Genomic DNA, 23035 nt, shown 5'->3' with positions numbered 1-23035 from the left:
ACCTGGGTGGATCTTACAAATAAGGTGAGGCAAAAGAAGGCAGGCTCAAAAGAATATACGAGGCCTGGTTTCATCAAACTACATTCAAAAAAAGGTCACTTAGGAAAGCACACATAGACAGTAAAACTAAAGAAAAGCAGTGAAATGATTATGACAATAGTCAGGTGAGGTGGCACATCTGGTGTTGGGGGAGGGCATGGTGACAGGGAGAGAGATCCACAGCTTCTGGCATGGTGGCAGTGGTCCCTCCCTTTATCTCAGTGGATATCCACTTTATTTGTTAAACTACACATTTCAGTGTTATGCCATTTTTGGTTCATGTATTTTATAATTTAAAAGTTTTATAACTTTTTAAAAACTGACTTTCATTTTTTGTAAAAATTAAAACACGAGAACAAAAAATAACCCCTATGGATGTTAAGACCTTTGTGGTTACATCCTGAGAAAGAAGAGACCCAGAGCAAAGCAAAGCCCATGCCCTGGGGACGGAGTTGTCGGGGAGAGGCCATCTGTCAGAGATGCGTTGTGTCCTAACCAAGTGTGAGTTCTAAGATCCACTGGGCGGTGACAGGCCCCCAGCGGGATGCCAGGGAGACCAGAGAAGGAAGGCACAGTCAGAACGGAAGCCTTTGGGGCTGTGTCATCTCTATAATGCCGATGAGAGGATAAACTAAGAAAGTGTATCTGGAAAGCGATTTGTCAATATGTATAAAGAGCCTCTAAGATGTTCGTGACCCATGACCTGGTCATTTCGCTTCTAGGAATCTCTCCCAAAGAAAATAATCAGAGGGGCATTCATGCACAAGGATTTTCATCACAGAGTTATTTACAATAGCAGAAGAAGTAGACATAACATAAGTTTCTGAATAGAGAACTGGGTAAATAAATATGGTACACCCATAGGACATAATATAGCATGCAACCACTACACAATGAGGCTCAAAGAATATTCCATCATGTGGGAAATGCTCAGGCTGCAATTTTCATTTAAAACAGGCAACAGGACGTGAAATGTACAATAAGATCTGTTTGGTTTTTTTAAATGTGTACATGTACACAGAAGAGACACCTAAATGCTCACACTGGTTACATCTGGGTGATGGGATAAATAAAGGTTTGGAAACGGGGAGGAAGAGAAGGAAGAGGGAGAAGTCAGAGGAGAAGGGAGAGCTAACTGAATCTCAGGCCGCCGGCTGATGCTGGCCAGACATGTTTGCAAAGACCATGGAGAGCAGACAAGAGGCCAGACCTTGAGGCTCTCCCTTGGTCATTTCCAAACAACAGACCACTGGACGAGCCAGGAAGGAGGAGCCTCAGCACACAGGCCCTGTGACATCGCAACAGGCAGCTCTCGTGTGCCTGGCCTGTCCCCAGAGAAAGGGGAGGTCAGGGGGACAGGGAGGGGACCCCCTTGTTGCTCAGCTTCCCTGCCCCCACTCCCCTGTTCCTCCTCCTGGAACCCTCCCTCTGTCTAACCCCCAGAATCCCAAGCACCGGAAGCTATTTGTCTTTCCTGAAAGGGGGCCCTGGGTCCTGGAACTAGGCACCATCCCTGAGTCTCAGGACAAAGGACCCTCCTCTTTCTCACCTCCTCCAGAGAGAGCCCTTGGGGCCAGCCACCAGCTCACCTGGACGAAGACAGGGAACACCAGGACCTTGGGGGCCAAGGTGACGTAGGTGCCATAGCTCGAGTGTGGGGTGTGCGGCCTCATGACCGGGCAGTTCTGGTAGTTCCCGTGGCCTTTCATGGTCTGCACCGTCTTCATCAGCCGGGACTTCTTCCCCAGGCCCGTGTACGGCTTCCCTTGGCTGGGACTCCCCGACTCTGTGGAACAGAGATGGGGGCCGTGAGGCATTTCCAACACCCCTGCAAAGGCACCCCTCTGCAGAGACAGGGACACGGCCTCGCTCCGTCAACAGCCGATTCCCAAGCATCCCCTGGGTGCCAGGTCCTGCGCAAGGGCTGAGAACACAGGGGGGGCCTCAGAAGGGTCTCGGGCCTCAAGGAATTCTCTCGCATACCATGAGAGATGCTGACACGTAAACAAGCAACTCCTGGGCCTGGACCGAGCTGGGAACCACCAGCTGTGATGGAGGCAGCAATCTCTGCCTGGTGACCGGGGGCCTGAGTCAGACTTATCAGTTTGGCCTCGTACTTTTAAAAATCAGGAAATCTCTCATATTTGAAAAACCAAAAGATCTGACCTCTGCGGGCCCACAGTCCCTCAAAGAACAAGCAATCAGAGCAGAGCAGCGGCTGCCCCAGGTGAGGAGCACCTGCTCTCCCCACTGCCACCATCCCCACTGCTCCCTGCACATGCCCAGCGCAGCTCGCCCCTTCCAATGCCTCCCAGGTCCATGGATAAAGGGACTAGAGAGCCCGTCTCTGCAGTGGGAGCAGAGACAGTGGGCGTTCCCAGGATGTATCGGGGTCCGCCCCCTACTAGCCATGGGAGCTGGAGCGGCCTGGCTCACTTAAGGCATCTAGAATAAGGAGCCGCACCTGCTGCTCCAGTTCTCGGGGAAGCGCACCAGCTCTGAGGCCACACGGCTGTGTCCAAATCCCACTGCCCTGCTTGCTAGCTTGGTGACCTTCGGCGACTCACTTCCCGGCTCAGAGTCTTGGTTTCCTCAACTGCAATAATAGCAGCAAGCTCCTGGGTTGCTGTGCGGATTACATGAGATGCTCCAAGTAAATAAAGCCCCTAGAACAATGCCTGGAGCCTGGAAAGCGTGCGATAAAGTTAGCTGCTGGCTTATTATGGTTCTTGGTGTTTTAATTCCTCCGCTTGGAAAAGCAGGTTAACCGGCTGCCCCCAGGGACTCTGGGAATCCTAGGCGTCACTGGATCCAGGAGGCACTCTGGTTTGGCCACCAACTCACAAATTATTCTAATCAGAAAAAGGAGAGAGAAAGAGAGAGACAGCCCCAGGGGAGAGAGCAGAAGGCTGCAGGGGATCCCTCTTTAAGGGACACTGATGGTCACTCCTACTCAACAAGGGGTGGCATATTGGTCTTTATCAGGTCCTGTCCAATGGGCAGAGGAGCGAAACACAGAGTAGCTAAAAAGTTGGGGATTCTTGGATGCAAGCAGGTAGGAGGCAAACTCCAGAGCATTCAGGCTTCGCACATGCCTAGGACCCCTCCAAGGGTTCTCGGCCAGGTGGGCAACGGACCAGCCCTCCCGACCCACATGCCCAGCCTACGTCCCAGGGCCCAGGTCTCCTTCCGCCACCCCCAGGCCTGGCAGCCAGGGGGTGAACAGCTGGCCTGACCCCAGCTGCATCTCGGGGAAGCTCCCCACCAACGTGAGGTCTGCCATCTCAGAGGAAAAACGCAGCTCGGAAGGTTTCACACTTGCTTCCTCCGCCCACCCCAGGCCCCTTCTCCCCTAGCAGGGTGAGAAAACAAGTTGACTCCCCCACTAGTGACCACAGATCATAGCCTTATCTTGGGACAGCACTCAAACCATGATAAGTTAAACCACTTCCTGCCTCTTTGGAGAGTCACTCAGAGAAGAGCAGAAAGCTGAAGAGCCCAGGACAAGGGTGGCGCAGGGGCACAAAGGCATGGGAGCAGTCACACAGCTGCTCATCTGATCTGGCCCTGGACATCAGCCCCAGAGGGTCTGTGCCGCCAGGCCCTGGCCCCTTTGCTGGAAGAACCCATCCTGGGTCTCAAGATCTGCACTGGACTTGAGTTGGACAACGCACCGGAACTCAAGCACCAGCTTCCCCAGAGACAGGCTGTGCAACCCCGAACAGGTTCCTTCCCCCTCTGAGCCAGAGTTTTCTCCACTGCAAAGGAGAGACACCACAGACTGCTGCCTTGCCCGCCCCAGGGCCAGCAGGGGGCTCATGCGGGAGACCTGATGGCGAAGGGTTGGGTGAATGGCACCGGAGTGTGAATGCATGAGGGATTACTACAAACCCCAGCCAACAAACGATCCCCCACCAGGACTGGTGTTAGGACAGGGCTGCTGGGCCTCAAGCCACAGCATGTATGGGGTCCCAGGGTCAGCGTGGACCTGGACAGGCTAAGTTAACATGACCAAGTCTAGACCAGAGAAGGTAAAACCACACAGGCCTGACCACAGGGGACGGAAGCAAACAGACTAAAATTAAAGAAGGGTACCGTTTGCTGATGCCAAAATCTGGGCCCTGTGCTCCAGGTCTCAGACTTCTAAGAGTCCTTTTCTTCCCTTCCCTGGCCCAGCGGCATAGGGCTGTCACAGAATCTCCACCCTGGCCTGGAGAGTCATGAAAAAGCCACCTGACACACACCTCTGTCCTCAGGTGGGAAAGATCGGCTTAGATCCATTTTGGAGATGAGGGAGCTGAGGCCTGGAGTGGTAGGATGACTTGCCCAAAGTCATTTGGCCAGTAAATGGTACAAAGCAGGATCAATCCAATGTAGGTGGCAGTCACGCCCTAGCGCCCCATCTCCACGCACGCCTGGATAAAGTGTGGCAGGTGGGCATGGCTCTCCAAAACTGATGTTTTGAAGCATCTTTGTCGAAGATAGTCCAGGTTGCAACCCAGTGACTGAGGTCTGTGCAGGCAAACTCCTGCACCCCCACCTGCGACCACTTACACCTTTTGGTCCAAACCCCCACATCACCCCTTTTTGCTCTAACACCTGCTTCACTGACCAAACACAGTAATTACTCAGCTTTGCTCTGGCTCCCGAGGCGAACCCTGGCAGACATCCCACCCTGGCAGTGGCGAGTCTGAGGCCTGGCCGCCTTCACTGGGCAGGGGACAATGCCGAGGGCACCAGCGGGCCCGGGGAACATGCCAACCGCAGGCGGCAGGTGCCCCAGGCCCCGGAAGGGCACCAGACCCCATTCAACTCAGGATGGCTCAGCCCTCCCTCCTGAAAGGAGGCCAGGCAGCCCAGCCAGGGGAGGGGACAGAAGTCGGCACCGTGGCGACAGCCTCAGCCTCTAGAGAACCCCGAGTGTGTTAAGGGAAGCTTTGTGCCCTGAATTCCACCCCTTCCTCTGAACCCCAGGACTGGCAGCTAGGGACACTTGATTCCTGGTAAAGAGCAAAGATGTCCTTGGACACTAAAATCATTATTATCATGAAGAATAAATGGAGTAAGGTCAAGTTCTTAGTACAATGCATTCAAAAAGTTACCATTGTCATTAACATCATCATCATCTCCTTACTGTCCCTCTCAGATGACTGTGCCCTTCTTGGTTCGCTAAGTATTGTATTCTCAGAGGGGAATCAAAACATGGATACAGGGTGGCAGGACACCAAGAAGCATCTCTCAGGCTGAGAGGGGATCAATCCTCAACTACTGGCCCATCTCAGAGGACACCTCTCTCCTGCCCTCTTACTCCTTGACCAGCCTTTAAATCCTTAGAGACAACCGGAGCCTTTCTCCTTTAGTCAGTCCTGAGTACCTGCTGTCCGTCACACCCTGGGTCCAGCACTGGAACACACAGACACGAGCCGGCCCAAGCTGTGCCCTGAATGAAGTCACCATTTAGCAGTGGCATCTCCACTCTACCGCAGTGCGCCAACTGAAAGCTTTTTAAAAACTCAATGTCGCATCACTATTGGACTCCTCTCCAGAAGAAACCCAGATTCGTTTCCAACAGATCAGGTGCAACTGCCCAAGTGTCCCAGCCTGGAGAGAGCGAAGATGCCTTCCTCAGCAAGTCTGAGCCTGATGGGAGCCCTTTTCCCCAGAAAAGAGAAAGGCCTTCTTCCAAGTGCCCGCTGTAAGCAAGCATCATCACCACACTCCTGACACAGGGGGACAGCGAGGAAGCAGGGCAACGGCTGGGAAAAGGCCACTCTCAAGGAGGGAGGTCAAAGAGCATTCCATAGGCACTGGAGGAAGGGCTCAGCACGCCCAAGGTGGGCATCGGGACCACAGCAAGGCTGATCTGCACCTTCCAGATACGAGTCAGAGGTCTCAGGCAGGAGCATGCAGGGCCTGACAGAACGCCCACCAGCCCCAGCATCAAGATTGATATCTCAGGCTTCCCTGGAGAAGGAATGGGTTTTGAGCGCAGCCTCTCTCCCTGGTTCTTAAAAACTAGGGCCAGGACTTGAAGCCCAAAGGAGCGGAATCCACGCACACAGAAGAGCCATCTGTGCTTCAAAGACAACTAGCCTCCGTGTCGCAGCTCTCAGGACGCAGGCTGCTGCCCACAGCCGTTCTCTCCTTTAATCCTCCACAACCCTCTGAGGGGGAATTATCAGCCCTACGACAGATGAAGAAACTGAGGCTCAGTGAGGGCACATGAGTTGTTCAAAGTCACACAGCTAGAACTCCAGCTCGAGGCCTGCCCGCGCCAAGCTCCACGCCTCGCTTCCATGCAGGCCCGACCGTGCTGCCCGCAACACCCAACATATTGGCTGCTCAGTGAGACTGGATGACTCTCAACTGAACACCATCTCTTAGATCCCCTCTCTTCCTTCTGAGTTCAGGCTCCGAGGAAGAAGGACATTGGTTCAGTGAGGGAGAAAAGCTACCAAGAGGAAACAGAGTCTGTGTCAACATGCAGGGGGTCTTGACTCTGCCGGGAAGGCCTCTGAATTCAGAGGAGGTGGCTGGGCCCGGCCTCACAGGCCCACACCATCTCTCCGGAGCTCGGAGGGCACGGCGGCAGAGGAGAGACTCACCTTCGGGGATGGCATCCTCCTGGTACACAGGCCGCAGCAGCTGTAAGGGAAAGACAGGAGAACCACCTCAGCCCCCTGGGAGGGACAACCAGGCAGGCTGCTCAGCCCGGGCCTGGGGATGGGAAGCAAGCACCTCAGGGCACGAGGGAACGACAGCAGTCCTGCTAAAGAACTGGGGGAGGGGCTTGGAGGGAACACAGAATCCTCCAGAACAGTCCAGTTGAGAGTTTGGCTGTCATCAAGTCTAACCTCTTGGCTGGGTCCCCAACTTCCTTTACGCAACTTGTTCCAAACTGCGTTTCACGGAACCCTGGCACTGTGGGATGCTAACAACCCTGCCACAAAGGGTGCACCAGCCGGGGAGTTCGGGAAATGCTCCGTTAAACAAGGTTAAACCACCCTCTTCACAGGAGGATGCCCTCAGAGCCTCCAGCAGGCTCTGAGGATTGGGAATCGCCCAGTATGCATTGGGAATCTCCCAGAATAGGAAGAGAACATGGGATACTTCTCAAACTTATTTGACCTCAGAACACTTTTTTCCCAGCGTATCTCATGGGACTAATGTTCTGGGACAGGCACTCCATCAACCCACAAGTCCATCATGCAGTGTCTGCTTTCATGCCTCCGATGACAGGGGGCTCACTCCCTACCACGCAGCTCACTCCACTGCGGGAAAGTGCAGATTGGCAGAAAGCTCCTCATCCTTTTGAGGTGAACTGTTCCACCCTGGACCTGGATCTGTGCCCTGAGGCCACAAAGACCCCTCTGCTCTCTCTACCCAGCACAGCCCTGCAGAGGCCGGAGCATACACACCCCACCCGGCCTCCTTGCTCCACACTCCCAGCGCCATGCAGGATCTCACAACACAATTTTGAGTCTCCGCGTCCTCCTGGCCTCGCACAGGCACCCATGCCCTTCACCTTCCTCAAACCAGTTGTCCATACCTGGCTCCCAGGGTTCAGCGGGGCCAGGATGATATAGTTGGGGTCGGTGGGGGCAGTGGCACGGGACAGCGCAGGCAGGGTGTGCTGCCCCCCGCGTTTGGCCACCTCGGTGTAGCGCTCCCAGCCTCCCAGCAGCAGCCCATCCGAGCTGTCACACACTAGGTGGCAGCTGTGGCGCTGCTCCGGCCGTGCCTGGGCCCCGTGGGTACAGTTCTTCTCCCGCTTGTTGGGGGGCGACTGGAGGTCATGTGTCGACTTGCAGGAGGCCCGCCGCAGGACCCCGCCGTCTGGCCCCGGCTTGACCTGGGGGACCATGCGCCACACGAGCAGGATGATCTCGCTGGGGCAGCTCCTGGAATCACACAGAGAAGTTGGGGATCACACAGAGAAGTTGAGTCTGGGGGAGACCAAAGTCAGCCAGGGTAGGGGCCTGCAGGGGCCGAGAAGAAGTGTTGGGGACAGAGGAAAAGCCCCCAGTGCCAGAGCAGGAAGGGAGGGGGGAGGCCATCTAATATAGGGACAGCAAAGGACCCCCTTAGGTCAACTCTAATTGACTGGCAGAGGCCAAGAAGGACACTGAGGCCAAGGCCAGGTTAAACAAGAAACAATACTAAACTCAACTGGCAATGTCTGTCGTGGGCAAAGAACAAGCAAGGAGGAGGAGTGAGCCAGGTCCTGACATGCAACCCCTCATCCGGTCATTCTAGAAGCAAACCTAAAATGAACCATGAGGGCTTTACCCCAGCGGGTGAAAATTTAGAGGACTCAAACGTTTTAAAGAATAATTTTTTAAATTGTGCAATTGAAACATTTGCAACATCCATACATCCTTAGAAAACAATGGGCTTAGCTCTGAAGGAGCAGAAATAATTAGCAAAAGTAGAAAGCGGCCCCTGGAGCCGCGCCATGAACCGTAGGGTCTATTTGAGACCTTCTTGCCCACTGTGTGTGCTCTGTGATCCGAAACTGCTCTGAGCCTGAACCTTCCATTTTCAGGCCAAGAAACTGATTCCCTGAGACGCAATGTGAATCGCTCACAGCTGGACAAAGGAGGGAGGGCTGAGACAGTGTGCCCCAGGGCTGGGGAAGGGAGGCATGCCATTGCCTGAGGCCCCAGGCCACCCGCTGCCCTTGGTCACCGGATCTCGTGGGCCAGCTCCACGCATTTCCAATGTTCCACGGGTCTCTCGTTCAGCTGCAGCACTGTGTCCAGTTGCTGTAGTCCTGCCCGCTCTGCTGGGCCCCCTGCAGGGACAAAGAAAAGCCACTGAAGGGCTCCTTGAAGCCCATGACCCCCTCAAAGGACCTGGGGTCCTTTGCTTCCACGATCACCTCAGACCAGGACTGCCCCTCTGTTTCTTCATCTGTGAAATGAGGTGCCGACCTTGGTGGCTCTCAGGGCCTTGAAGGGAGACACCCCTTTGCCCTCATCTCCTCCCTGCCTGCTCACCCCAGTGCCAGTTCATATCTCTGCTGTCCCCCGCCTCCCCAGGCCTCCCAGCCCCTTGAGAACCCTTCCTTGTTGCCAGGCTCACACACTTCATTCATTCCTCCAACACCATTCATTGAGGGCCAACCTCCTGCAGGCACAGGGGATACCCAGATCACCAAGTTCTGGCTCCTCCTCTTAAGATGCTCACTCTGTGATTAGGCGAAGTCTTTTCTTTGTGAAAAATAGGGAGGGAACGGCTATTTTTAAGTGCTAATCAGGCTTGGAATAGGATAAAATACCGATTCCAAATAGAGCTCACAAATGACTCTCATTTTCCCATGCAGCCATGACTGAAAATATAGGTTTAGCTCCTGTTTGAAACGATTGGGAAACAAAATATAAAAATCTATTTTCATTTTGATAAAGACAAAAAAAGAAAAAGAGTGGGTATATTTTCACAAACCTCCAGTTTCATCTGTGGTCATTTAAAAATATTATTCTTTGTGTTTTGAAAAACCGGGATGCTTTGCTCCCATTTAGGGAGCCCCTTCCAGTTCCAACGTCTTGTTTGCAAAGCCCAGGGGCAGGGTGGGTGCGTGGGGCCGGCATCAGCCAAGACACACACTTACCGGAATCCACAGCCTGGACGCGGACCGGAGAGTCGCAGCAGATGGTGAAGCCGAAGCCATCCTTCCCCCTCGGGATGGTGATCTAGGACACAGCCCTGCCAGTCACTCCCAGAAACCAGGAGGCTGCTGCCTCTGTGCCAGGTTGGGAAGCCCACAGGTCCCAACCCAGGGCCACCTTCCTCTGCGAGGGAGCTAGAGCCAAGGAGGCTGGCCAGCCCCTCACTGTCCCTGTCTCGGCATAGGCATCTCGAGCGCGGAGTTGTGGGCCAAGCAGGAAGGCTGGGAGCTCAGGAGGCAGACCTAGGCCGAGGCGGGAGGGCCCAGGACAGACAGAGCCTTGGAAGGGCGAACTCGCCTTCCTTGGCCCCGGGTGACATACAGCCCAGCCCTTTATCAAAGGGTGTCCGGACCTGCCCATCTCCACGTCATCTGTGGTCCGCCGCCTGCTCAGTCCCTTCCTCCTCTCCCCTATGAAAAGGAGGTGCGAGGCCCTGTGCTCAGGACCCAGAGACGAAGCCGACCTGATTGCTGCCCTCCCAGAGCACAGGGACATGCACACTCACAACCTCAGGCCAAGGGCCAGGGGACAAGGGCTGGGGTCCTCAGGGCAGCCCATCGCCAGGGCCTCAAGGCATCCAGTGAGGGCTGCCAGGCGAGAGGGCAGGTGATGACACAGATAGGTCTCACCGCTGACCTCACTGTACCCGCCAAGGCCCGTGTGCACGGCAGGTCCACAGCCCCTACTTTCAGACGTCCCCTGAAAGGGCCCTGCCACCTGGATGCTCTTTTCAAAGCGACTAGCAATTATTAAGCTCCTACTACCTGCTGAGGGACCGAAGCATGAGGCCTCAGTCTCTGGATGCCAGAGGGCACGAGGATAGGCACATCTCTCCGACGCAAAGCAGAACATGACAAGCGTTAGAAGAAAACACGAGGACGGTGTTGGGAACAGTCCCATGGGCTCGACTTTGGACAGCAGGCTCGGGGCACAGTGGGAAGTCAGCACACGCTAAGGCAATGAGGACTGCCCGGCAGCGTCCCAGCAGCCGCCGGAAGCCGCCTGGTGCGGTGCGGCCTGCTGGCTCCTTCAGTTCAGCCTTGCTGTGCTCCCCCTCCGCGTGCCCCCAGGTAGGCTTCCGGTGGGGTGCAGGAGGCCCAGGCCCCGCCTACCCAAAGAGTGACTCCAGGCTGCTGAGAGCGGGTATACAAGAGCAACAGGACTCAGGGAGCGAAAGTCAGGAAAGGGACTCCCCAGAAGAAGTGGGCGTCGAGTGGGCCCTGGGGGACGGGGTCCCGGGCAGGGTGAGAAAGGCCAGCTCAGCAAGCCTGGAAAAAGTCCAGGCCCGGTCAGGAGACTTCTGGCTCCTTCCTTTAAGGGTTGTCTCTTCACGGCTGGGCACCTGGCCTTCCCCTGCCAGCTGTGTCAAAGGCCAGGCACGAGGAAGGGGAGGCCTGCGGGGCGCAGGGTGCCCGAGGCCTTAGAAACTGCCGGGGACGCCCCTGCAGCTCTGCTTCCCACCAGCCCTGGGCCTGGATTCAAAGTGAGTTTGTAAAACAGGAAACCTGACAGACAAGGGGAAGGGGGAGGGGGCAGGAAAATACCCCGTTCCCATAAGAATTCTGGGAAAACACACAGCTAAGACAGGAAGAGAAAAAAATGGAAAGAAAGAAAGAAAAACAAACTCTAGGGTGAGCGCGGCAAGTCCAGGCTGAGGCTGAGGGAAGAGGTCAGGAGCCTGGTCCACCCCATGCGACCAGCAGGCACTTCAGGAGGCCCCACAACCCCACCCTCAAGCCAAGCAGAAGCTGGGACTCCAAACCTTGCCGGCACTTCCCCAATCCTTCCCCACCAAGGGCCACAGCCCCTCCTGCCCGGGCGCCGGCTCTGGAAACAGGTCCCAGCACCCGTGGGCCAAGGGCCAAGAGTTTGGGGATGAGTCCCAGAGTGAATCTAGAGAGAACAGCTTCCCCGACACCCTGATCCCCTCGTCCAGGTAGGAGTGGACTGGAAGCCCCTCACCTTCCTGGGCACCAGCCTAAGAAGAGCCAGCCCAGACAGCAGTCCAACCCAGCTGGCTGCCAGGAAGGAGGGAAGCGGAGAGGGTGTCGGGAAGCAAGCTCCTCTCCTGGCTCAGTGTGAGGGGGCTGCGACTGCATGAAGGAAGCAGAATTCACTCTGTCCGTCGTGAGCACTAACCACGTCGAGGGGACAGTGTCCAAAGAACCCGACCATGGCTGCAGCCCGGAGGGGAATGCAGGGCTAGTTTTAGCGTGCCCATTACACGGAGAAGGAAACTGAGGCCCCAAGTGAGTAAGTGGCAGCCCCTTGCTCTCAGTCCTCCTCTGTGACTTTGGGCCTTGGGGTCAGGAGGGGAGGGGAGCAGCCCTGCCCTGACTTGGGGACCTCAGTGGCTCCTGGCAGAGGCCCTCCTTCCTGGGGGTGACTGTTGCTCTTTCCTGTTCAGGGCAGGAACTGCCACTGCTCCCAGATCTCACCCGTGCCCTCATCTCACTTCTGCCCTCCAGCCTGGTTTCTGATGCTCTGTCATGCCAGACCTCAATCTCCCACTGCCTCCACTTACTGAATACTTCCGACAGGTACATACGGGCTCTGTGCCAGACACTCTATCCACAGCATTCCATCGACTCTCCCAGGATCATCACTGGACATTATCATCCCTATTCCACAGACAGGGAGACTGAGGCTCAGGGAGGTCATGTCATGCTCAAGAGCCGCAGCTGAAGAAAGGCAGAGCAGGATTGGAGCCCAGGTCGGCTAAAAGCTGGTGCTCGCAACCCTGCGCTGGTTTCTAGCACAGGATCCGCCTTGAACTTGAGCCCCAGAGCCCCAGGCCCAGCCTGCACTCATGCCTGGCCCTACTCTAACTGTCAGGGTGCCCTGGTCTTCTGGCCCGTAGTCCTAAGGTAACCAAGGACTTCACCTCCCATCCAGTGCCCTCTCCACCTCACCACTCTGCCACCCAGTTGCTGGTGTCGCAGGGGCGCTCTGCCCAGTTCCAGGAGGGTGAGGTGGGCAGAGCAGGGCCACGCAGGGTGGGACCGTGCAGGGTGGGAGTTGAGAACTCAGGGGACAGGAGGCAGAATAGGCGGGTCCCTCAGCAGCAGGGCCACGGAGCAGGAGGCCCCCCTGGGCATCTATCTCCCTGGGACCTAAGGCCATCCAAAGGAGTCAGGACTCAGATTCCAGTCTGGTCATTAAAACACAGAGGGAGTTTTCTATATTTTAAAAAGCAGAACCATTCCTGAGCTCCCTTCCAGCTCGTCCCTTCCAGAATCTGGACATGGCTTGCCTTCATCCTCCATGACCCCAGGTCTCTTTTTACAAGAAAAAATGCCCATCACAGTTCCAGAAGAGGCTCAGGGGCTAATGAGCCATCACTCCCGCTCTCCCCTACACCCTGAGATGGACGGCTGAGAGGTCAGACCCTCGTGGTGAAGCTGGGCTTCAGAATCAGAGGGTTTGGGGACTGCCTCACAGCATCACGGCTAAGGGGAGGAAAACCATGCATGTGTACATTACACAGAAACATGCTCTCTCACATACAAGCAAAAACACTCATGATCACTCACACACACGCAGGACGGACACTGCCGTCCCATCGGAAGTAGGGAAAGTTAGCAAAAGACACAAACCCAGCTGCTCAGCAACCTAGCCATTTTCAATTGCAGGCTTGGGATACTTTTGGTAAGTTATGCTCCCCCGAAATAAAAATAACAGAAAATCCACTGAACAACCTCACCCAGGATACTACCCAGTCAGCGGTTAGGACAATGCAGCCCTGGGCAGGGGTAAAGGCTGAACCTCGGGTCCTGCTCCTGCCTCTATCCTCCCCTGAGAGCAAAATGACCCTGCAAGGAGCAGGAGGGGGCAAGGAGGGCCTGTGGGAGAGAAGCCCTGCTTGGGGGAGCCCCCATCCCCGACCCCCAGTGACACCCACGCACCCCCCATGGGGCCAAGCACCCACCTGGCGGTAGCGGCGCTCCGAGCACACCTTGCAGAGCCCATTGAAGCGGTTCATGGCTGCGGGTCCTGCCTCGGCTGCCGCCCCATGAAAGCCCAGCTCTCCCCCCAGCAGTGGGAGCCCGCACTGCGCCCCGTCAGCCTGGCATGACCGCCCTGGGAAGCCCGCCCCGCAGAAGAATGGCAGGAAATCACCTCTCACCTCCCCAGGCCCTGTCTGTGCTGTGTGCCGCTGCACGATAAGCCCGAAGGCTTCCTGAAACCTCCGAATGACAAGGAAGAGGGAGAGTTTTATATTAAAATTCCTGTCAACTAGTTAGTATTCCCCCGGCCCCTGGCGGGGAGAGGGCGCCTTTGTTCTGGCTGCATTCTCCGCCAGGGGCCACTTGGTGATTCCAATGTTCTCACAAACAGCCCTGGCTGGAGGGGAACCCAGGCAGAAAACACTGCTGCTCGGTAACAACACCGCCTCCCCCTGCAAATCCCAGCGTCCCCAGGAGCAAATCCAGGGGACGAACCCGGCCTAAAAATCCACGGATGCCTTGGGGGGTTGTACCCATAGACATCCCATCTCAAGACACGGGAACAAAACATTTGGAGTCTGAGGACCTGCCTGCCACTCAGAAGCTACTTAAAGTCAGTTTCCTTATGCATGTACGTGGGCTGCTTTAAGGGACTGATGATAAACCGAGAAGGGATTTCCAAAGACCAGATGATCCAGCCCCCTCATTCTACCGATGAAGAAGCAGGGGTCTGGAGTAGATAAGGTCACACAGTAGGGAGGGTGGAGCTGGGACCAGAACTCAGGTCTTGTTCCCTGCTGTGTAGAGCAGTACCTGGTGAGCCAAGCCCCCTTACACCCACCTTGGAGTCCCTGGGGAAACCCACCCAGCCACTCACATCCTTGATGCCAGAGAGCGTCCCTTGGTACAGCCCAGCTTTGGTTGCATGACAATGGGCAGGTCACCCAGGTTGTGTCTCCATCTCCCCATGTGCATGATGGGAGAGTTGAACAGGTGACCTCTGGGGGCTCTCCCCCTGCTCTAACCAAGCCTCTGACAATCCCCCCGCTTTGCTGAGTCCCACGGACACCTCTGAGTGCACAAGCCCTGGAAAACCGTGTGCGCCTCAGAACAACGGCCCCAGGGTCAGGGCCCGGGTGCAGAATCCAGCATGAAGCAGGACTTTCTCAGCCCACCTAGGAAGCTGCGGTGTTGATGTCTATGTAATTCCCACAAGTCACCAGCGAGGCCCCCTGCTCACTGTCCTCTTTGTGCTCAGCAAGGACAGGGAGGGAGAAAGGTCTTCGCAGCTCGCCCACTGAGGCTAGAGGAAAGCTTTGAAATTCCTAAGGAAGCCCCAGAAAGCAGAGACCTGGCAAGTTTCTCTAATCCTGTGCTCTCCGATATGGTAGTGACTAGACACATGCGCAGGGTCACTTTAAATTAGTTAAAATTAAATAAAATTTAAAATTCAGGTCCTTGGTCACACCAGCCACATTTCAAGTGCTCAGGAGCCACAGGTGGCTGGTGGCTCCCATACTGGACAGCACAGCTGGAGGCTGTCCTCTCCACGAGGGCAGGACCCTTTATTGTTCATGGCTATATCCTAGCACCCAGGGCCTGGCCCATGCGGATGTCCAATCAATACTTAATGAATGAATGAGTGAGGGAATGAATGGTGTCAATGAAAGCGAAAATGTTTCACAGATTCCAATGCACCTAAACGTAAGATATTGTCGTGGAAAATACCAGCATCCTATCTTCTCAAGGAGCCCACAGACAGGACATAGCACAGGGCACTTAAGAGGTGGCCAGACGGGCTTCAGACCCTGCCTCTACTTGCTGGCTGTGTGGCCACAGGGAGTGACCTAACATCTCTGAACCTTACACATCCCCCTCATCTGTGAGATGGGGGAGGAACGACCACCTCAGAGGTGGCAGTGAGGACAAAATTCAGTAACAACAGCACTGGGCACAGAGCAGCCACTCAGTCACTGCCAGTCTGCTTCTCCCGCTCTTAGTTGTGACAGAAAACATAGCTCACCTGCCAGGTCCTGCAGAGAGGGAAGGAATTGGGGGCAATTCTCCAAAATCCCCAGGTGAAGGTTCCCCTCTAGATTTAAAACCGTGATGGAGTGAGAACCCATCGGTCTCGGGTTCAGATTCATGGGTGCTCCCTGGCACCACACAGGCCTCACCCGAGCAGGTAATTCGGACACAGTGCCAGGGGAAGCAAGGGTCCATGGAGGCCTGTGAGAAAGGGAGGACTCGGCTTCCAGAGACTGAAAGTCAGCAAGACCCAGACTCTTCCATTTCCAGGGGCCAGAGCCTGGCTCTCTCCCCACACCTGCCTGAGCATGAGTAACCGGAAAAAGCACGAGAAATAATCCCTTAAAAACGCACAACTTGATGAGTTTCCAAGTGCCAAGGGAACCTGAGTTGCAGGCACGAAATGCTGCCCTGTTGAGGGGTCTCCTGGGCCGAGGGGCTGACCAGGAGCTGCTCAGAGCCAGAGCAGAGCGCAGGTCCGCTCTGTCCTGCCCAGGCTTGTCCTCACCTACCTTGAGTTTCTCCCCGTTCTCAGCGTGCCCACCTCCTGGCATTCGCAGCAGTGGATCTGAAAGGTGACAGAGCAGAGTCAGAAGGTTTCTGCTGGCATGTAACGGTCTGTTCCACAGACCACCCAGAGGACAAGGCCAGGGTGCCAGGCCCATGTGGCTGCCCAGGTCACTCCTGGCCTCCGGGATGTGGGGATGCCCAAGCTCGGGTCAGGCAGGGGCTCAGGAATCAGGCCTGAGGGCGAGGAGGACAGAGCAGACGGGGATGCGAAATCCAAGCCTCAGGACTTGCGGCAGGGCCCACACACCCTGTCCACAGAGGTGGGCGCCCCAAGGTCAGCAGGGCAGCCTGGGGGGATCCTGAGACCACGGAGCCTCGGAGGGGCCCAGCAGGAAGCTCCTGAAGCCCAGCCCTCCATGAGCTAGGGGTGGGGGGAGCTGAACCACGTGGGGTCAACCCTCTCCAAGGAAAGTCCAGCCACTTAAAAGTGTTGTGAGCAAGAGGCTGCCTGCAGCCTGCATTCTAGCAGGTGCATGTGAGAAGTCCCTGGACCCTTGGCCTGATTGCAGCCTAAGGTGACAGGTGCCACAAAACACAGGGGCGATAATACTACGCAGGAAGCGTGGCTGGTGGGAAGCCATTGGTGGGGGAGGTGGGGGGGTGCAGAGCAGCATGTCCGGGCAGAAGCTGAAGCTGGTGTGCATGCACCTCTCAGGGGCCGCAGTCGCCGCCGGGCCACCTTCAGGTGCTTGGTCCTGCCCAGGTCCTCCCCAAGAAGGTAGTACCAGCCGCTGATCTCCTGTCACAAGAGAAGGTGTGACATGCTCAGAGGAGGCAGAGGGCACAGGTCAGGCCACCACCAACCCCCCTCAAAAAGCAGCAGCTGGCAAGCCTCCCTCAGGAACAGCCTCTCTGCGGAGACAGACACACGAGCCTCCCTGCCCCAAAGGGAGCTGCCATGCCTGCACCTCCAGGAAGCCCTCCCTGATGCTCCGGCAGAGCTGGTCCTCCCCTCTCATTCCTGCAGCCTCCCGTCCCCAGAGGACAACCAGCTACTGGCATGCCTGCCTCCCCCACTAGGCTGTGCGCAGACTCTGTGATAAACCCAGCACTGCACCTGGTATACAGCAGGAGCCCAATAAATTTGTTGACAGAACAAAGGGAGGGAGTGAGGGAGGGTTAGAGAGGCCAAAAAGTAGGCATCCTGAGGCTCCTGAGCAGTCCCCAGTGGGGAACATCTCCCAAGAGGGAATGAAGCCGAGGCTGCAGTCAAGACAAGGTATTTGGGACCCACATGCAGGATAAAAGGTATCTCTATGGCCTGGCAACTCCATGCAGCCGGCCACCAGGACATCTCCAGGGATGTGTAAAAGGAGCATGTCCCTCCCCTGCTCCATAGCCTCCAGTTTGGGGGTGCAGCGCTGGGTAGAGATGGATAAGGCACCAGCTACCCAGAGGGAGGGGCCTCTAGATCCCAGAGTCCTCGCCCAGCCTGAGGGAAAGCCCCATAGAGGATGCTCGCTTCATCCCTGAGCACCTGCAAGGCCCAGAAACATGAGCCTGGTGGACAACGTCGAGAGGACTCCTGGAGCAGACCAGGAGAAGCAGCTGGCCCTCCTCCTCCAGGGCCGGCCCAGGAGTGCTCTGAGCTCCAAGGGACCTGCCAGTGTCCTCAATGACAGACACCAGACCCAGAGCCTCCTGGGAGGACTTGGGGCCTACCAACTGCTCTCTGACAGGAATGAACCAAGATGGGGACTCAAACCCTTGGTCACAGAGGTGACAAGAACACAGTGTTGTTATGCAGGTCACAGGGCATCTGTCTCAGTGGGCATCATCTCACAGGCAGAAGTCCTGCCCAAGGGCTTCCAGACAAAGGCCCCTGCCTGTCCCAGCCCTGGCCTAGTGGGATGGCCCTGCCGGAACCTTCTGTAGGACCCACCTTGTCCGGAGTCAGGAGGGACTTTACCCCGAAGCTCATGCAGCCAATGAGTCTACTCTGTCTGGAAGAACAACAGAGGTTTGAGTCGGCACCTCGTCACTGGACCACACCGGGAGGTCGACCATCAAGTGTGACATGGCTGGATGCACTGCGTCATCTCATTTGATCCTTCCAACTCTGTGACCTAGGACAAGATCCTTCCAACTTCTCTCCATTTCACAGAGGAAAAAACTGAGGCTCAGAGTTGGTCCCCTTCCTGAGGTCACAGGCCAAGTCAGTAGTAGTGTCTCATGGGCACGCCCTCCACCAACCACAGAAGCTCTGAGCTACCTCGCAGGTTTTAACTGTTCTGGTGCTAGGTAGATCTGAAGAGCTGGTCCCCACAGGGAATTTCAGCTCCCACATCTGTTGGTGATGCTCAGCCGAGGAGAAAAGTTATGGGACCTCAAGCTCAAGAAGCTTTGTCTGGGGTTCGGGCAGGACCTGGGGGGTTCTCAGACAGTTTCAGATCAAGGTCCAAACCAACACAAAAATCACTGAGACCGACCTGACCTGGCTGCCAGCTGAGCAAGTGGCATGAGTCACTGCCAGACCTCGTGTATGTCACCCTGTGGCAACAGCCTGAGTTCAGTTGGGTGCTTCTTGGCTAAGAGTGATTCAAAATTCCTGAATCACAAAATTTCCTATCCATCATCGAGTCAACGCCCAACATTCAGAGACTCATTGATACCTGGCAGCTTTCAATAATGACGGCATAGATTAATGTTAATGAGATGCAAAAAGTAATCTCACTACTGTGAGAGAAAAGGGAGTTTACAAATCTGTGGTTTAATGAGAAAGATGCCCACAAAAATGTTAACGGTTGTTAACGTGAAAGACACAACTTCATTGTTAATATGAAAATAGGAACAACAGTTGTATCTGGTAGGTGGGATTAGAGGCGTTTTTGTTTTCGTCTTTGGGTTTTCCATGTTTTCAAATTTTCACAGGGAACGAGAACTACTTTTGTAATATAAAATGGTATAAATGTATTTGAAAGTACTTCTGCTCTATCACGTCTTTATCTTAACACTAGAGTTGCGTTTTTGCTTTTTCTGTTCTCTTCTCTCTCAGCGCATCCCCAACTAAGACCCCTTCGGAGGATGGTTTAATAGCTATTAATAAGAAACAACGTGGTATTTAGACTGGAGCATAACCCTGATGGTGGACTTTAATTTCTCAGGGACCCACAGAGATGAGGGATTTGGTTCATTCTGCAGAAGGCACAACATCAAAGGCAAAGACTGCATGGGTACTCGACTCCCCAGAGATGTGCCTCCCTGCAACTTGGTCTAGGGGGCCCTGAGCGAGGCCAGTGGCTCCAGGCCGGGGTGCACACAGAAGCCCCTGAAGAGCATGTCCAAGTCCTGTGCCCTAGAGCCCACTCCCAGGGATCCAGACCCAGTAGGTCCAAGACGGGGTCCAGGCATGCATGTCTGGAGAAAGCTGTCGAGGAGTCCCGCAGGGCACCCGCCCATGCCTGCCCCAGTCAAGGAGCAGTGGTCTAGAAGGGGTCTACAAATACATCTTGTTTGGATGCTCCAGTGAGAGTGGCAGTTTACCACCTGACAGTCTTAAGCAAAGCAAGACTGGCTTCTCGCAGGCAGCCAACCCAAGTGAGGGGCGGGATGCAGGACCCTCAGAACTGGCGCACCTGGCCGTGCCTCCCCAGCTACTCTCACTCTGCTGCTCCGGCCGGCTCTCTCTCCCTGTCCCCACTTCCTGTAGCCTGGGCTCCAACCACTGCCCCCTCCCATCACAGAAGGCCATATTAATAATCTACCCAGAGAGAACAGTATGGTCACCCCAGTAAAGCGACCCTTCCACATCCACCTTTCCAGCCCATCATCGAAAACAAATGCTCCTCCCCACTGGGAAGTGGCCAAGTCAGCACTAAGGGAGGGGCAGTGACTACCACAAGCGGCAGCCACTGATCTGAGCCGCCATTCCAGGAAAGCCTTGTCAAGACTGTGCCCAAGTCCTCACCACCGATTTGACTTTGTTTGTCAACCCAGCTGGGATCCAGGTGCCCACCCCGCCTGGCTCTGCGGTTTTCTTTCACCCCGGGTATGGCTGTAACTCTAAGTCTCCAGGCAGGATGCTTCAGCTCTAACAAAGGTTGCCTCTCCCTGCTCCTGAGTAAGTGGAGCTCTCATTCCCTGGTGCTTAGAGAATGCTAAATGTTTTATAGCCTCCCGCGAGCTTTGCTTCCTGCTAACGGGCCTCCGATGATTTCATGATAATTCAGGCAGAGTAAATCGTCACAATTAACGTCTACAAGCAGGAACCTCTCTCTAAGTGTTCTTCGATTAGCTACTTCCTAAGCCTGCTTTTGAAAAATCTTTAGAGGAAGAAAGACTTCTTTTAGATGCACCCTGAGTACATGACAATATACCGGTCAGCTTACAAACTCGGGAACCAGTGCTCACCTCAGAGACTGTCTGAAATTTCTCTAGGCAGAAAGTTCCAGGGGTCAAGTCTTGGTTACTTCTGAGTGCCGAACCCTGAGCTCAGGGCCTGGGGCACTCATTGAAGGCTTGATAAACGGATGAATCCATCATGCCCGTGGCCGGCAGGCACTGGGCAAGGAGCCGCAGCATTAAGGAAACAGACAGGCACGTGGGAATTTAAATAGCAGCTCAAGACAGCAATACAAGAGATGTCACCAGACAGGGCAAGACTGACAGATGAACAGGGCAGGCAACAAATGCTGAAAGCTCGGGGAAGCAAGAGGCAGTTTAGGGCTGAGATGCTCGAAGAAGGCCTAAAGAGTTAAGCCAGAGAGAATGGGAGGAAGAGCATTTCAGGCAGTGGGAACAGCCAGTACAAAGGCTCAGAGGTAAGGCGTCATGGAACACTCATGCGAAATAGCACTTGGCTCAGCCTCCTTTTGAGTATAGGGTTACGAGACCCACTGCCACAGGAAAATGCATTATTTTGAGGGAATGCGCTTTAGTTCTCTGTCTCGGGGGCCTTAAACTATTTCTGTTACAGGATTACACCATCTAATCTCAGTTTATTCTTAATTTGATGGCTTCAGTTGAGGACATATTTTTCCATTCCTTTTTTCTTTCCTTAGGCTCAGTCCCCATCTCTGACCACAAGCTTTCTAACACTATGGCACTACACTTGGCACTGAGGTTCTGTTTATGAAAGAGATTAGAGAGGACACTTAGGGTGCCCAGCACAGTAGGTGACACATGGCAAGCAGACTCTCCATACAGGTAGGAACCATTAGCATAAAAGATTATGTTCTTCAAACATATGTGAGTGTGTTTCTTTTTTTTTCTAACTTCGCGTGTAACATTACAATTCTCTCTAAGATTGTTCTCTGGCCACAAGTCCTGAAAACACTGTGATTGATACTAGAAGCTTCAACCTGGATTACACTATATCATCTAAAAAAGTTTTTAAATAGCTCAGTTCCACAGTCAATGATATTGAGGTACGATTAATTTTTAAGCATGATAAGGGCATTGTAGTTGGTTTTTTAAAGCTATCTTTCAGAGATATATTATAGATGAGAATATTATAGATGAGATGAGATGATGTCTGGAATTTGCTCTAAAATAATCCACTGGAGGAGGGGAAAGTGGGGCAGGGGCATCAATGAAATAAGATTGACCACATATTGATAATTGATGAATTATCTAGGCTGAGTATATGAGGGTTTATTACATGATATTTTCTACCTTTGTATATGTTTGAAAATGTCTAAAAACTCATAGAACCTGAAAGCTGAAAGAACTCTCAAAGAACACTGCATTTTACAGACAAGGAAACTGAGGCACAGAGTGGGGAAGGGACTCACCCACGGCCTCAGAGTGACTGGGAGCTAAGCCACAATCCACTGCGCTGCAGCTCTCCTCCGCTCCCACTGTGATCACCAGGACGAGCTGAAGTCGTCCAGCCCTTCCAGAACCATCTTGTTTCTCTAATACAAGGTCACAGCCATCAGGGGAAGGATCCGGAGAACTCGTGAAACACATGCTTCTCTTTTATCTTCCATCACCTTCAAAATGCAACTGCCACATACTCAGCCGGATGATTTATATAAAACTACATGATAAATGCTATGGGAAGCAGTCCGAGGCCTGACAAACAAATATAGTGACGCAGAAAGCGTATGGCTTTGGAGTCATTATCACCTGTGTGAGCCAGCCAAGTGTACCATAATGTGGTTACGGGTGCACAGATTTGGTGCCAGACTGCCTGGATTTGCATCTGGTTTTCACCAAATCCTAGCTGTGTGACCTCGGGCAAGTTACTTAACCTCTCTGTGCTTCTGTTTCGTCACCTGTAAAACAGCAACAATAATAATATCTACCTTGTATAGTGTGGTGAGGATTAAATTAGATAGTGCATGGAATGTGCTGAGATTGATGTCCACACACAGTAAGTGCTTAATAAATACGAGCTGTTAAATAACCTCAGGCAAGTTCTTTAGCCTTCATAAGCCTCAGTGTCGCTCAGAGAGGGATAATAATAATTCCTACCTCTGGGGTTGTTGTGAGGATTAAATGAGATAATGTATGTAAGGTGGTTGGCACAGAGACGAGTTCAATAAAGGTTTGTTTCCTTCCTTCCGTAATTGTCCTTCACGTTGCTAAGTTGAATGTCCGTCCTTCAGAGAAGCACAATTTGATTTGAGCGCGTCCGGCAGAGCAGAAGTTTCCTGCCATGGCTCCATCTGCCTCCTCCGGCTCAGAGGCCTCCTCGTTCAGGGACCGACCAAAACTACGCCTCCCGTCGGCTGAGCGCGTCTCTGTGGCGCTGTCAGCGTGGGCAGGGTCATCTGTTCCCAAAGCAGGTCTGTGTGAGGCCGCTCTGTCCCTCTCGAGCTTTGGGTCAGGACTGTGACC

At 54.3% G+C, this 23035-nt stretch overlaps 1 protein-coding gene across 3 annotated transcripts in view; it reads right to left on the bottom strand.

The window, feature by feature from the left end:
• Nucleotides 1–23035, bottom strand: part of RGS3 (regulator of G protein signaling 3) — a 117800-nt gene that overhangs the window by 74524 nt on the left and 20241 nt on the right. For 2 of the 3 annotated variants that reach the window (XM_046668459.1, XM_046668470.1), the window contains 8 exons: nt 18135–18195; nt 16901–16991; nt 16195–16250; nt 9650–9731; nt 8728–8833; nt 7589–7940; nt 6645–6684; nt 1629–1825 (listed from right to left, as the gene is read on the bottom strand). In XM_046668459.1, the coding sequence (XP_046524415.1) occupies nt 1629–1825; nt 6645–6684; nt 7589–7940; nt 8728–8833; nt 9650–9731; nt 16195–16250; nt 16901–16991; nt 18135–18195 (985 nt within the window). Of the gene's footprint in view, nt 1–1628; nt 1826–6644; nt 6685–7588; nt 7941–8727; nt 8834–9649; nt 9732–13635; nt 13904–16194; nt 16251–16900; nt 16992–18134; nt 18196–23035 lie in introns of those variants that run through there. The other variant, XM_046668477.1, reaches the window with a different exon arrangement.

This window comes from Equus quagga, chromosome 1 (genome assembly GCF_021613505.1).
Source record: "Equus quagga isolate Etosha38 chromosome 1, UCLA_HA_Equagga_1.0, whole genome shotgun sequence".
In the NCBI taxonomy this organism is placed as follows: domain Eukaryota; kingdom Metazoa; phylum Chordata; class Mammalia; order Perissodactyla; family Equidae; genus Equus; species Equus quagga.
Note: the sequence above shows the minus strand (reverse complement) of the source record. Positions and strands in the feature narration are given on the sequence as shown.